This window comes from Hypomesus transpacificus, unplaced genomic scaffold (assembly GCF_021917145.1).
Source record: "Hypomesus transpacificus isolate Combined female unplaced genomic scaffold, fHypTra1 scaffold_31, whole genome shotgun sequence".
NCBI classification, from domain to species: domain Eukaryota; kingdom Metazoa; phylum Chordata; class Actinopteri; order Osmeriformes; family Osmeridae; genus Hypomesus; species Hypomesus transpacificus.
In genome coordinates, this window is record NW_025813837.1 from 2,218,518 (window position 1) to 2,234,253 (window position 15,736).

At 45.9% G+C, this 15,736-nt stretch overlaps 1 protein-coding gene across 1 annotated transcript in view; it reads right to left on the reverse strand.

Annotated features, from left to right (window-relative positions):
- The window catches only part of galnt9 (polypeptide N-acetylgalactosaminyltransferase 9), a 42,667-nt gene that overhangs the window by 14,475 nt on the left and 12,456 nt on the right, over nt 1-15,736 (reverse strand). Inside the window, exons 3-6 of the mRNA XM_047015870.1 lie at nt 15,161-15,327; nt 12,278-12,452; nt 6,859-7,056; nt 4,439-4,556 (exon numbers count right to left, since the gene is read on the reverse strand). Of these exons, the coding sequence (XP_046871826.1) occupies nt 4,439-4,556; nt 6,859-7,056; nt 12,278-12,452; nt 15,161-15,327 (658 nt within the window). The remainder of the gene's footprint in view (nt 1-4,438; nt 4,557-6,858; nt 7,057-12,277; nt 12,453-15,160; nt 15,328-15,736) is intronic.

Consider the following 15,736-nt stretch of genomic DNA (forward strand, 5'->3'; position numbering starts at 1 on the left):
TCCTCTCCAGAGCCTCCCATCATGTTCCTGCTCTTCTCCACCGCATCCACAAAATGTACAGTTCAACCCAGGACATGTTCTGAAGCGAGGAATGCAGCAGAGCTGCACAGCTTTGAACTCCGACGCCCACTGTCAAAGCTCCATTCAAAAGAGTGTTCCCTTTTATACTACCTGGATTAAGGTGAGTGAAGTTTGCACCCCCAAACAAAAACCCTGGTGTTTTGCTCAGTTACATAATCAAACTTTTGCTTTTGACAACCAGGTCTGACAGTTTAAACAGAGGCAATTAACCTAAAAGCTGTTGAAGTTAATGAGAACAATGATCCACTGTAACATCTGCTTCTTGTGAAAGTTTGTCCAACTTATTGGCACAGCCGTCTTCAGAGAGAGTTTGATGCTAATTATCCGAACCATTTTTCCGTCGCTTAATAGGCTCTGCAAAGACAGAGGGATGTGAAACACACAATAGTTCTGAAATGATCTTAATTGCCTCGTCAATGTGTGTTTAAAGATAGTTGCGAGTGCAGTCACTCTTGAAAGGGGGCCCTTTAATGAAGTTTATGACTCGTGCAGATAATAGGTGAGCTGACAAGTCTGCCTAATTACATGTCCCTCGGGTCCTGATAGACAGAGGCTCTCGTTCTCTTTGGCAGCAGCCTATGTTCTGATCTCACAAACCCTTCGTAAACTCCAAAAGGCATTCAGGGATTTTCCAGGACTTGAGAATAAGCTGCATGCTGTTGTTTGGTGGGTATGGGGGGCGGGGAGGATTCATAACACAATCTGTCCCCGCATAAATTAGACAGACAGATTGCTGATGCTGCTGGTGCTGTGCAGATTGCTGATATGGACCTACTAAAGGCGAAACAAAATAGAAGACGGAATTGTCCATACTTAACATAAAAATAATTTGATAATAAGCGTTATCACCACATGGTGCAGGATATCTCTACTCTATCCTCATCCTCCTGACTGGCCTGAGGTAAAACCGTTAGGAACAAATCAGTATATAACTCTAAGTCCATTAAGCTTCTCGAGATTGATTAAGACCCTATAATTAATGCATGCACTGAAGAAGACAAATGCTTGATCGATACTGAACGGTATCCCCCCATTGTCAGGCTAACACTCTACCCATCAATGGAGACCCCCCCCTCCTCCTCCCACGTCCTCTGGTGAAGGACTGTATTCTCAGGGAATTCATCATTCAGGCGCTCCGGAGAGAGCTGGAGGAAGAGGAGACTAGGATAGAATCCCGGAGAACTCGTCTGCAGACCCCGGGTCTGCCGTTACACGACAGTGCTCTCCTCCCAGACCCCGCGAATACATTTTTTGCGAGCGTCACGACGGATCAAGCGCGTCTCTTTATACGTTTCCCTTCGGCACTGTGTCACGGTGCGGTGGCGTCACAATTCCTCCACCTGCTTCTTAATCCATGGTTTGGAAGGCAGTGCAGGGGTTGGGCTCTGAGTGTGACCAGCAATTTTTTTTTTCTTTCTTTTAGTCATTTAGCAGACGCTCTTATCCAGAGCGACTTACAGTAACTGCAGGGACATTCTCCCCGAGGCAAGAAGAGGGAAGTGCCTTGCCCAAGGACACAACGTCATTTTGCACGGCCGGGAATCGAAACCAACAACCTTCTGAGTAATAGCATGACTCCCTAACCGCTCAGCCATCTGACCCCATCTGAGCAGAACCATCCTGTGATGGAAAAGGCCTTGGCGGTGAGTTCCAAACGGCTGCTGGAGGTGGGTGAGGACGACCACAGATGGCGGGAGGCCTAACATGGGGACGGTGGGGGTCCGGCGGCGTGTGTCAAGGTGACTTCCTGTTGCCGTGGACGTAGGTGGGAAAGGGCTTGGAGAAACAGACAGAGCCGCCCCAGCCTCGCTCCCCATTTTGATAATGATCTGGTTACTGTCTTCATTTGTCTTTCTTATCAGATGGGTGAAGCTCTCTGCATCGTGCCGAAATAGATAAGCGATACACAGAATCAAGCAGATCTGGAGTCTTTGTCTGCTTCTCTTTGCTCCCAGGCTCCAGAAACTTTACTCTCAGAGTATGAGGAAGGGGGGAGACCTTTCTTTCCAACCTCAGTGCTTGGTGGAAAGTATAAGTCGATGGACAAATGCATGCGTGAAGCAATAAAAATATGTATTGACATCTGTGTCATTATCATTCCTCTGCATTATTTTCCCGTTTGCAAACTCAGCCTCGTAGTAAGCAGTGTTTTAGGCTTCAGGAATGAAAACAGGTTTTGCAGGAGGTCCAATTCATTTAAACCTTTAAAATGTTTTTGTTTGCAGAAAAAAAAGCGGTTGCTAAGTGATAAAACCATCCAACCTGTTTTCAGGAAAACCCTTGATGATGCATGTCAGTCCCCTCTCAGCGGTTCAGAGCTGCATCCGTCTCTGCTGAAGGGTTTTCTCTCATGCCTTTCCCGCAAAAAAATTCTACACATGAATACCTCTGACAAGAAGTTCCATGGTTTCTCCAATGCGAATCCTCTCCAGTGACATTATTCCTCTGACTGCATCACAATCGACACTACTGCGCTGCACGGCTGTCAGAGAAGCACCTTTTCCCTGCACATCTTAACCTCCTTCATACTTAAAGAGGCCAGGGCCTGGGTGCCGAGACAAGCCTTCTACACAAAGCTGTACAGAACGGCAGAACGCACAGTAAATTATACAGAAGCTCTAACCTTCATATGTGAACTGTGCTTTTCTTAGAGATCCACAGAGAAATGGGCCAGGGCAGTGCTACATAGAGCCACAGTGGCTAATTGTTAAACATGTTCCTGTCAATCAAACCTCTCCCAAATGGCCGCTCCTTGCATGCCCCACAATGAGCAGCCTCAGACAGGGTAACCTCAGGGAAATGATTGCCCTTATCTACCACCAGGCTCGATCTCTATTCCATTAACACCTGTGCTGTGTTAATGGTCAAACTGACAACTAGGGCTATTCTTAGTGGGTATTGTATGTGCTGCATTTGCTGAATAGCTAGCTTTGTGATGTGTACTTTTTCATTCGCAGTTATAATTGTATAGGGAGGCAGCATTTGAGCAGCTGATGTGTTCATAGGCAGACACGTTATGCTGTCGTTGGGGATGTTTTTTTGATTGTGCAAATGTCAGACCCTCTCGTGTCCTACGCTACTTCTCGGACAACCAAAGTGTCTAAACTGTTCAGTTCTTTGCGACACTGTAAGTTGGCAGACTGAGAAAACCACATTTCAATAGGTTTCGTCTGAACTCAGCTTCATTTCCTTCAGAACCCACAGCGACACGGTTAGTTAACCATCAGCAGGCCTAATGAATGAGAAAACCTATTCTAACCTTGAAAACAACAGTTAGTGCTGGAACACATCACATTATACAATGACCAATAGCATCAATAAGAAAGTGTTTTGTTTGCTGGTAGCCTAATCAGCAATGTTGAGACACAATTGCAAAGTGAATGCATGTGTCTTATTAACTGGAAAATCTGCGCTATTGAAGCAGCGTTAGCCTAGTCCATTTGGAGTTATGAGGGCATTGAAACAGTCATCACCCGCTATAAACGTCTGCTGAAACCATAAAGGGTTGACGCAATCTATAAATCCTGACCTACGCCTTCGTATGTTCAGAAGAGCTTTTCAAACGCAAGGAAACCCGTTCTGAAGTGCCTTTAAAGTCGTCTCAAGATTCGAAAATGGATGTGACGACAAGGGCCAATGAAGGTGGGATCTTTCAAGCATTTCTCATTTCCAATAAGCCAAGAGTGAGTCTAGATTTAAGAGTGGTTCCACTTGACTGGAGAGAAACATTTTCTGAATTTAAACGCTAGCCAATTCTTCACCAAGCCTCTCCGCTCACACCAAGCGTTAAATTTAACTCAAAGCCGCGGCAAAGAGATTTACATTTTCCGTATATACCAGCTTTAACGCATTTGGGTTGACTGAAGATGTGCATTAAGGTTTTCCCCGGCCATCTAAGAATCACATTTCTAACATTAGAAAGTTTAAATGCCGCTCTGTTGGCGCCTCTGGGTTTTGTTTCTTAAGATGTAGCCCTTAGGCTTGAAAACATGTTTTTTTGTCGTTTTTACATTAAAAAAGTCATTCTAAAGCTTGTATATAACATTCTCTGAATCCTTATTTCCACCTGGACTATTCCACTGAATGCTCCTCCTCCCACCTGATATTGGATTTGTAATTGCTGCTTTTGTAATTCTCCACACTAGTCTTTTCACTTGGCAACCACAGCTCAAACCTTCATTTAAAAATCCAACTTTCCCTTCGGCACTGCTCCCAGATATGTCTTTCACCAGTGAGAACTTTTTCAAAAAGAAGTTCTGCGAGTCTACAGTAAACTACAGCACAAAAGTAGTTACTCCTAGTTGTTTAGCGTTTTGTTACCAGGGAGACAGAGCTTTAGAGGCATTCCAGTACTCACCCGCATGCCCAGTTCGATGTTCTCTGCCCCATAGACTTCCATCCCAGGATCAAGCAAGCCAATCTCTCCGAAGTATTCCCTGTCCACCACAAAGGAGCAGCCAATCATGGCGGGCGTTCTAGAAGAAGAGCGGGGCATTTTATTAGTGTTATTGTTTGCAGAAACGGGGTAAGCGGCAGCTGTGAGCTAGCGCAGACGTCCTCTAGTAAATATAGATGACTCGGGGAAGCAGAGAGCTGCCCCTAAGAGAAGACACAGGCAGAGCAGGACTGTGATGGCCTGGGGAGAATGTGCCACTCAACACCAGTCTGTTCTCTCAAGGTCTCCGAAGACCTTGTTTAATTCCAGGCCTCTTCTACCCCAGGCCTGCTTTTAATGGGTTTAGCCATGGCAGAAAAAAAATGCCTAGGGATGTTGGGAAAAAATAGTTAGAGACCAGTATATTCAAATATAAGTGAACTATGTGATGAATTAGAGTTAAAAGGCACTTTTGAGTCAGTTAGACAGCTGCTATGTGATGCAGTGTGGAGCCTGCAGCAAGGATAGCATACATTAAGTCAAGGCATAGTAGGAAGTGTTTTGAGGCCACTTTATATGCCCCTTGAAGGAATAGTTAGAGGAAAAAACTGGACATTTTAGAAACTAAGCAGTGATCCATTGACACCACTTAAACTGTGAAGTAAAATGTGATCAAAAGAAAGATTGTTTAGGTTAGGGCAAGTTATAATTATGATATTGTTTGTATTTGGCTTCTAGGTCATAATAATTGTGTGTGCCTGCAGTTCTGTTTAAGCGGTATTTAGAGGCCAATGAGATAAAAATGCACAAAGGTAAACAAGCACTCAGACACAACCACACAACCACACATCCATACACACACACACACATACCCACGTAGTCACACACACACACATCCACACACACACACACACACACACACACACACCCACATATTCACACACACACACAATTCCCCACACGCACAAAAAATGCAGCCACACTAAAAGCACAACTTCAGCATGGATAAATCTAACCTAAAAAAAAACGCATGGTCACCCCGGACAAGCACTCGGTAGCTGCCAAAATGGTTCTCTTTGTCAACAGACAGATTCAATCCCCCTATGTGTGCATGGTGCTATGGTGCTATGGTGCTATGCACCCCTGCTTGGAACTCCTCAGATTTCTGGCACTTTCATCCCTTTATCTTGGGGGGAAAAAACCCAGACACAATCGTATTTTTATTCATGGTGGCGAGACAACCGACAGAGCAGGCTTCAGTCTGGGCTTTAAACAGCCGTGGCCTTCTATTGTTGATGGGCAGAAAGCTTGAGGAAACAAGGGCAGGAATGATTTCCAATAGGGATCTTCAAACAGCCGACACACTCCAAATGCCCCTTGAGGCGCTCTGTCCATTTCCAGCAAAGTGTCAATAATGAGACTGCAAACAGCACCACGGCACTCATTCCTCAGTGGCGCTCATTTTTTTTTGCGGTTTTTCCGACTCTACCTGACTTGGATGAGGATTTGTTGGAAGAAATAGGAAGAACACCTCCGTGTGGGAAGGAGACGCCTGTTTTAAGCGGACGTAAGTATGGTGTATTTGAATGTCAGATACAGTTACTCTGGCTAGTGATGAGCAAAGGGGTGTGTGCTTGTAGCTAAGTTATCGCTCTCGTTGAAGTCTTCCTCAGAGTAGAATGCTCGTGTGGACGTCCCTATTGGTTGGCTCCTGACACTTTGTGAAATTTCAATCGAGAGCTTGTACTCTTTCAAGCCCAAACAAAAAAAAAGAAATGTGTCCCATAAGTTGAGCAGTCACATCCAGTCGTCAGGCAACAGGTTTATGAATTATGAATATGATCATACTGCTGCTTGTCTCTCCAGGAAATATGTTGCCATGACCTTGCCGGAACCAAACAGCTGTCGAGAGAAATATGTGTCCATTTCTGTGAAATATGATACCGCATAATAATCAAGAACATCTCAAAATGATGGAAAACATGATTTACCTGAACGTACATTACAATAGCCACCCCCCATTTATTCTAGGATTTGACATGTTAAAGGTCATCTACAGCACACCAGTGTGTGGACTTAACATTCTGTATGTGGTACCGTAAACGATATGCAATAACACTAATGACATTTCATCGCAGTGGTCTCATGTGTACAGGCTGGCATATAAATTAACATATTCATCAGGTAATTAGACACTTTTTCATAGAACTGTTGACTCATGTCTTTCAGCCAGCACACACACCCATCAAGTTCGGGGTTTGACAGGTCGGAACATGAATAAGTCATAAGCCGGGTCCGTCCCTATCCATATTTCAAACGTCCTCATCTATAATGGAGCGGACGGTGGTGGTGTTGGGGGGGGGGGGGGGGGGGGGGGGGGGGGGGGGGGGGCGGAAGCTCACCTGATGGGTGCCGTCTCGTCTCCCTTGTCCAGCCACTCCTGCGGGGGGCGGATGTACATGCACCAGAGGCCCCAGTTGTAGCCGTGAGCACTGTTGGCGTACTGCTGCACCTCAAACGTGTTGTACTTGATGTTGTCGATGGTCGGGAGAATGATCCGTCGGTGGTCGTCCTTTATTCTGCTCAGAACGGGCTCGGCCCTTTGGAAGAAGGAGGTTGAGATGTTATCCGGGTGTTCTCTGCGAACGTCGCGTCGTAGCGTCACACTGTGGGATGCCGGGGGGGGCGTGAGACTTGGGAGTGTCTTAGAGTGGTAGAGTGAGGGGGGAAATAAACAGATAGATAAAAACCAATTCTCGGGGGGAAACGAGCCACTACGGCTCATGTGCCCAGACTGTCAGCCACCACGAGCCTGTCACGCCCGTCAACACTGGCTCTTGCTCCAGGCGTGCTCCGCTTGGCACATTCTCTCTCAGAGTACGTCAAGCGGAGAGCAGATCATCCTGCCTGTGTCCCTTGGTTATTGGAGGTCTAGGCCACAGAGTGGAGTTTAGCTTTGTTTTTCTTCCACTCCTTTTGGCCTCAGGCATGAATGCTGATACTTTTATGAGGCTACTGTAAATAGGAAGTGGTGTCAATGTCAATATTCCCACTGTTATTGACAGCCTCTGGCGTGCATGTATGTCTGGTGTGTGTGTGTGTGTGTGTGAGAGAGTGTTTGCATGGTGGTGACTACGAACACGTAGCATACATATGTAGCTATAGCTACCTCTCATAATTTTAATACAGTAGCTACATTGTTTGGTATCCCATCTAAATAGGAGACTGCAAATTGGAACCTCCGAATGAGTGCTGGAGATAAAAATATAATTTAAGGACAACTATTATCTCTTTCCCTTTCAACTTACTCAAGTCTCAAATGTTACTTTTTAACTATTTTACTCTATACACTGTCTTTGTATCCGAAACTCCTTTTCTCCACGTCTTTAAAATGTACAACCTTTCATCTCCTATAAGCAGCATAAGTAAAGCAACAAGTGGAGCTTCAAATGAGTTTTCCAGTTAAGAAACCTGACTGACGCGACACATAGGAAAAAAAGCCATCATTTAATAACGCTGAAGGTATTGTAAAAATAACTCTGGGTCTCATTCCAAATGATTGGCTTATGCAAGGTCGATGTCTTACCCCACTTTGAAGGTATAATGACTGTGATAAATAAAAAAAAACGTGGCAGAATGTCAGCCTGAATAGTCTGTCATTAGAAAGTTGGTGTGGGTCCACCGTACTGTGTGTTGGTCTTGGTTGACAAATCCGATTTACGAGGCTTTGACCGAGAGGTTTCTCTGCTCTCCCCCGTACCAACAAGTTTTTCAGTCAGAGAATGGCTGCCTATCCTCTCAGCTTGCTTGGGTTTATCTGCTTTAACACGGATGACTGAGTATGCCTTGTGTATTTCAACCCGGATGCCATACGTATCCCCTAACCTTGAGCCCCCTTCTCCCCCCTCCACCCTCATCCTCCACCCCTATCCCACACATACACACCCCAACACTCCAGGCATTCCTTTCCCTGGCCTTGATAGCTTAGCCTGGCCGCGAGGAAGCTAGCAGCACACGCCCCCCCCAGGCAGGCTCTCTCTTAGGGGGGCCATGTTGATGAAAACGTCCAGAGGAGCAGAGACACGGGGAGGGATCCGGGGTGACTGATGAGCCCCTGTCATTTCCCCCTTCATTCTGTATGCACACCACCAGATGGGTTAGCCACCCACATCTGTCCAAATTCAATAAGATTTCATATTCAAATAATATTTTTCCTCTTCAGCTGTGACACACAATGGCGTGAATCTGTAGTGATAGTGGGTCTTACCATTAGGTCTGCTAGACTTGTATCTCATTACTGCACTGGGTAAGAAATCTCAGCTCTGTGATTCGGATAAATCAGAGTATTGGAAGATTGTGTCACTCTAATATGATAGGAGCAAGTTTCATCGCCACCAGAGCAAACAGGCGTGTGTTAACTAACTGGCCGTCATATATCTGGATCAACATCTCGCAAATCTCAATTTCTGTGTATTTGACTCCTAACCGCCGTCTTCGGTGGGGCCTTCCCTATCTGCCCTACCTTTGTCCTTTGCACAGAGTCTAGCAAGGCCTTTGAGATTACAAGCCAATATTTTCCAGATTAATGGGATTCTTGTGTGACACATCTTGAACTGGAAACGTTTCTCAAACACACATTTATCAGATAATGGGATCTAGTTTCTTTCACTACCATGCCAAAGAAAGACAGGACCCCAAGTACCTAAAATGGGATTTTCAATTCCTTTTTGGGGGCGAAATGTATCTGAACATGCAAGTTTTCCATGCAGAAAGTGGTAGGATTTTATTGACATGCAGTGGCTTCGGTTTAGGAGCAAATGATACAACATGAGATTTGATGTGCAAGCTCACACACATCTGTATGTTAGAGAGAGGCTGTGTGTGCAGCTGTGAAAGTAATCTCAGCCTCCTATGCCTCTAGGCTTTTTCAGGAACATTAAAACTGTATGCATCATCCTGTGAGTCAAATACTGGTCTTTAGGGCTGTTTCTCTGAATAGCAAGTGTTAAGCGTAAGATGCTTTGAAACAAACATTTGGCTGAAATGTACATTTTTAGAACCAAGAAACGTTTTTATCAAATGTTAGACCAAATGTTAGATTTTTTTCAACCATTTTACTTTTCATAAAGGGGGATGTGTGAGAGGTGTAGAGGTAGCCTAAATGGCATGTCTGTGTTTTGGGATGTCGACCACTTTTCCAAAATGGAAACACTGAGCCATGACTTGTCTCCGTGAAGGAAATGTTTCGAAGCACGTCAATGACCAGACATGCTTAGCTCTTTTCAACGTAGCTTTTCTAGCAATTGTTCTGCATCTGTAAAAGGCAATGCTCCCGATATCCATTAAGAAGGATTCAAGATTTATCCGTTTTTTTTTATTACAGCATTAAAAACCATTAAGAGATAATTGTTTGGAGAGTTTGTTTCCTCAGAGTTTCCACTACCGGTGTAAAAGTGTTATGTGTTGGAGTTATCAATGTACTGACATTCTGAACCGTTGCGTATTTCACTAGCCCTTGTGGATAGATGGACACTTATCATCCCACACAAATGTAACAAGCACTCTGCTAATGATCATCATTAATCATGAATAACCAATCAAGAGGCAGAGATGCTCATTACTGCATCTTTCCATTCCATGTTCCATGTCTCAGAACAGAGATATTGTAATGTAGCTTAGCACCGCTGTGGCACTAGCCACAGTGAATGGATGCACCTTTTCATGGGATTTGTAAGGATGCATGCTGCCTTAAGAGATAATGGATAGAGTACATCTATATGATAACAAATTCGAATTCAAATCATTAAAATTCAACCCAGCTGTTCCCCAGATGCAAAACTCTTAAAAACGATTAAAAGACTCTCAATGAGTATATAATATGCCCAAGAGAAATATCAAAAGACGGTCCAAAAGAGGATAATTTCATTCCATTCTCTTCTGGTGATGTATACGCTAAGGAAAACAATGCCAACTCAACACACGTGATGTCAGACGTTGGCTTGCTTTTCCTGGCTCTGTGTCCTGGCGTCCTGCATACTCTGACAGTTCCCCCAAGGTCGTTTGTGTGGGCCTCGTGCCTCCCTCCAGAGGAACCATCCATCTCACTTATCAGTGTATGTGCCATAGTGCATAATCGTATGAGGATGGATGGGTTGCCTCACTTGCTGTAACAAATGGGCATACAGTATACCTGCACCTTGGGCTACACTGCAGAACTAGGCTATCTCAATAAAAGCGCTGCATAACCAAAGCGTGCTCATGCACAGGCTTAAACAAACTCACGCCCACGCAAACGCGACACCGAAAACCGAACGCCAAACGCAGTGTCGTTAAGGAGCTTTCCCTCGGCCATATCTTCCTGCCGCCTACTCTGGGGAAGTGGCCAGGACGGAGGGCCACGGGTGGAGTTCCCCGTGTGTGGATCTTCCTAATGCGTCCTGATGTCAAACAAGCGCGAGGTTGCACTGAACAAAGGAGCCAGCTTACGCAAGAACGCCTGTGAAGAGCGCGTGACTCGCGGCGACAGGTAAATCAACTCGAAAGGAAATGCGGAGAGAAAGTGGCATGTAAAACAGGAAGGGAGTGGGGTGTGCGGGGGGGGGGACAACGACGACATCTAACAGAGAGCACTTTCCCTTGCGCTGAAGGGGTTGTCGAGGGGGCAGAAAGCACGTCCATATTTGAAAAGGAACAGATGGAGGCACAGATGACGGAACCACCAAGGTATCAATTATCATCAGCTACCCCCGTCCGGATACTTCCCTGCCCCAAAGTGGAGTAGGCAGTGGCAGAGTCTGGGTTTGAAGTGTTGCATTAGGCCCGACTAATGACCCCCCGGAGGGAGGATCTAGAAACTGTACGTGAGGCATTAGGGGTCAAAGGGACAAGTAACAAACTGTCCAATCTGATTCAAACAGACTACCCGTGTTCACAGTTTTTAGGCATGACCTTGCATTTGACCAACAAGGGCAGAGACCTTTACAGCTTTGATCTTGATGTCATCTGGTGCCCTATCTGTTGCCACTGTAAGTCACAATAATAATCATATTTCAGTAAACGTCTCTGTGTTGGTGCTAAGCCTGATGCCGTGGCAGAGCCCTGTAGGTGGTTGAGCTACTGCAGAAGAGGAAGCGAGACAATTTATAATCCAAATGTTTCTCTAACTCCCCCCTTCCCCCCGTCCCCCCTCTCCCCCTTCCTCCCCCTCGGCCAGGCAAGGAACGAAGAACCTTCCGTCTTCAAAAGCCAACAGAATGACAGGCTCAAATTAGGTGCCAATTACAAGCGCCTGAGTGATTTGTTTGGTGGTAAATGTGAGAGTCACACAGACATTGGGCTGAGACCCCCCAAAGTAATTTCATAACGCTTAGAAGCTCGCAGCCTGGGGGAAAACAATGTGGCAAACACAACATTAGACTTTTTCGCGACTTTAATTGTCTTTCAGCAAACAAGCGTGTTTGGAATTGGCTTATGTTGACGTGGGATGCCGGTAACTAGCGAGTGTAATCTCAACCACAATGTCTCTCCTAGACGTTGGACTGATTATCATTCACAGTTAAAGAGTAGTAGACCAGCAGTGGAGCCCCAGGGTAGGCTGGGAATTGAGGGAGGCGGGGGTCATTTCCCCACAGAAATGTGCCGTCTAAGGTCGTTATGTCCGTGCACTGCACGGCTGGCACTTTATTAAACTGTTTTACACAAACGAGCATGTGTCATGGATAATGATGAATCTACTCCCAATCCATGCAAAAGAGGAACCACCGCAAAGCGAAAAGGAGAGATAGGGTATATCTTGTTAAAAGAGACCGGAGCTGTACTCACCAGGCAGTGTTGAACTCCACATGAGCGTCGAAAAACCCCACAACTGCCGCCGTGGCCGCGTTCCAGCCGTGGATCCTGGCTCTGATGAGGCCCTCTCTCTTACTGTTCCGCACAATCTTTACCAGGCCTGGGTAGCGCTTGTTCACATACTGTTCTAGGTTGAACTTCAGATCAACTGTAAAAAAGAAAAACAGAAGGGTGAAGTAAACAGAAAGTAAAATCGAACAGAAAACAACAACAAAGACCTGTTACGACATATCAAATGATTTCCAACTGGGCCATGTAGCGCAGAACACGGCTGACCTTATTCATTCTGCACCGTCAAGATTTTCTCCTTTTTAAACTCAAGAATGAGGCTTCTGGCTTTATTTACAGAAAACACACCGTTGGCTGTAAACAACGAGTTCCATGAGTTTCAATTTGTGGAGGATGGATGATATTTTGAGGTTGTTCCCTCCAGGATGCTAAGTGCTCTACTTTTGAATGTGGGGGGAGAACAATGGCACTTTCCAAGCAAGTGCAGCTTCAGAACTAAATCATTGCCGAGACCCGACAAAGGGCTTGTAGCCATTAATCTACTACAAGAAGAAAAACAACGCCTGAATCTCTGCCTTTCTAACACAGTACATGTTGGCTTTCGGAGTGGGAGTTGTAGTTCTGAGTTCAAGTCAGACTCAAAGTTATTCATGAAATAAGAGTTGGGAGAAAGAACCCCCTATTTCTCAAGCAAATTTACAGGCTACATTATTCAACCGGGTATATTCCAGATCCAGGTAAGGTGTCTGCCTTAGTCTGTGTGCTGGGAGTCTTTGCATTGAGGCATCTGGGGTCAAGGTGTCTGGGTGTGATTTGTGAGCAGACAGGGAACTGTGGACACACTGAGGCAGCAAAAAAAAAGGATGAAACCCAACCCAGTGCAGTAATTGTGTGGCCTGTGCTGGGGGAGAGACGGGTGTGGCTTCTCTCTGATCCTCTGGAAACAAATAGAAAGTTGGAAAGCAACTGGGCCAGGGAATTATGGACCAAGGAATTTGTTTTATGGGATTGGCAGTGCAACACTGAAAATAATAAATAACTATCTATCATACTATGAATATGACATTTTGCTGTGTTGGGCATATGCTGTAGGGAGCTAGAATCCACGTATGAGGTTGGGGACTGTGGGAACTCAAACTGGGTGAGTGAGGAGGAGAGGAAGTGAACTTAATTTACATTTAATCAAGTTTGAAGACAACTCTTATGTAAATGTGCTCCTGATACCAGTGCAGTTTAATGTATGTTATCAAATTAAAATACATCTGAGTTGCTATGTGCACGTCACGGCCCTCGGAAGGTGCAAGAACATTGAATAAAGACAGGATACATTGGCATTGTCGTTATGACTCGATAGTTTCTTCTATCAGTTAGATATGTACAGCAGGGCTTCAGACTGAAAAAATAGGAGTTTAAATGAGAGTGGTTATATTTAATGACCAGTAATGATCCAGTTCTCTACAGCATCTTCACTGTGTTCAATATGGCCTCTGTTTAATAGATCCAATTGTCATTACATGAATCGTTAGCTCATGCTAACGAGTACTGAATTCGAAAGGACCATTGAGCATTTCCTTGCGTTGTTTCTGCGTACCCCCAGTGGCCGGGGCTGCAACTGCAACACGATACACTGACCAGAAGCTCATCAAGGACGGTATGAATCCTGCCAGGCTCCCTCTGTGGAGCCTCTGAAAATAAACCTCTCAACCACCAATAAATGTCACTCCGGGTCCCAGCGAAGGATATGTGTCACGGAGACAAGGCCAACATGCTTCCTCAGAGGGGGATTCATTATTCACGAGATCCTCGCCCCTACCTCCAGTCATGTCACCCAGCCTCGCTCCAAATGAGAAGAGACGGCCATAGCCAGCCAGAAAAGGTCAAGTAGCCAAGCCTGCATGTTAATAGTGTCATATCAGTACGAGGAGCCGGCGGACGCATCCGCACAAATTACCATCACCAATCACAAGCCTCCTGAGAAAAAAAAGGAAGGGGGGGGGGGGGGGGGGGGGTGGACGAGGGAGCGGATTCTGCTGTGCAGGCAAACTGCTGCCATTTTTGCCTCCTCATTGGCTCTAAATAGTTGCCTATTTCAGCCCCTCTACAGGGAGAGGGAGCGTGTGCCAATGTTGACTCTCGCTCGGCCCTCTTTCAGTATGTTATTTATGCGCCTCTGTTCTCCGCCAGCGGAGGAGGGGGAGGAGGAGGTGGGGGGGGTGTTGATTTGCTAGGCCCAGGCCCCTGTGCCAAGTGATGGAGGGCCAAGTGTCAGCCGGAATCTAGTTCATTGTCTCCCCGTCTGAACCAGGCGGGCTTCTGGGAAAAGGAGGCTTGGACGCCACAGGCCATGCAGGTGTGGAAGCTTCCCTGAATTCTCCTTTGGCATCGTCCTGCGTTACCGTGGAGATGGTGTACGCAGAGTCTCAGCAGAGGACGGAGCAGATCCTCCATCTTTTTTTTTTTCAGTTGCTATTTATAAAGGTGTAACCATGTTGAGGAGACGGCCCTAGAGGGCCTGATACTCTCCGACACCCTTCTCTTTCCTCCTCGTGACTGGTACCTTCCTCGTGTCGCTGAGCTCGCGTTGGGGTACACACCCACGCACTCACACACACACAGACTGTTTATGTGTGCAGAAATCTTTGTCTTACGTTAAAGAGCCCTGGTAATCAGGTTAAGCTTGCTGATCTGACACGTTGCCACGTGTAACAGACTAAACTCCTCTCCCACACTTAGACAACGATGCACAGTGGGATCAGGGGCTGGGGGAGGTAGAGTACAGGAGAACGTAACCAGGCCGTAAAAGTCAAGAGTAGGGGTGAGTTTTATGGGGAAAAAAACATGTCTCACCATTGTCACTGTTGTCATCTACCAGGATGATTTCCTTGAGGAGGTGGGCTGGGGTGCGGTTGACCACGCTGTGCACCGACCGCAGGATGACCGAGAGAGCCTCGTTCACGAAGATGAACACAACCGCAATCTGAGGGAGGTCCTCTTGATAGGTCAACTGTTTGCATCTGAGGGGGAAAATGAGGAGAGAAAAAGAAAGGCAGGCATTAAGAACAATGGTGGAGCGATTGAATGGTTCTCAGAGTTAGTTCTGCCAATCAGTCAAAGTGATCCATCATCTTGTTGGTCTGGTTCCAAATCAAACCCGACACACTACATTAAATATGACGTGATGTCTGTCTAGGTGTACATGAGAATAATATTTTTTTTGTATATTATAAAAGGTGTCTGCACAGTGAGTGGATGGTGTGTGAAAACCTTACTGATCTACTACAGTTCAAAGAGAAAAAGAAAAAGAAGTCAAACTCAAACTGGTGTTTGCGGAGTCGTAGCTGCACAGTGTGCTCCTGGGCAGCAGCATGCAGCCGGCAGAGTCGGTGTTAGCTGGAGGTGAGAGAGGCTACCGACAGATGAGTC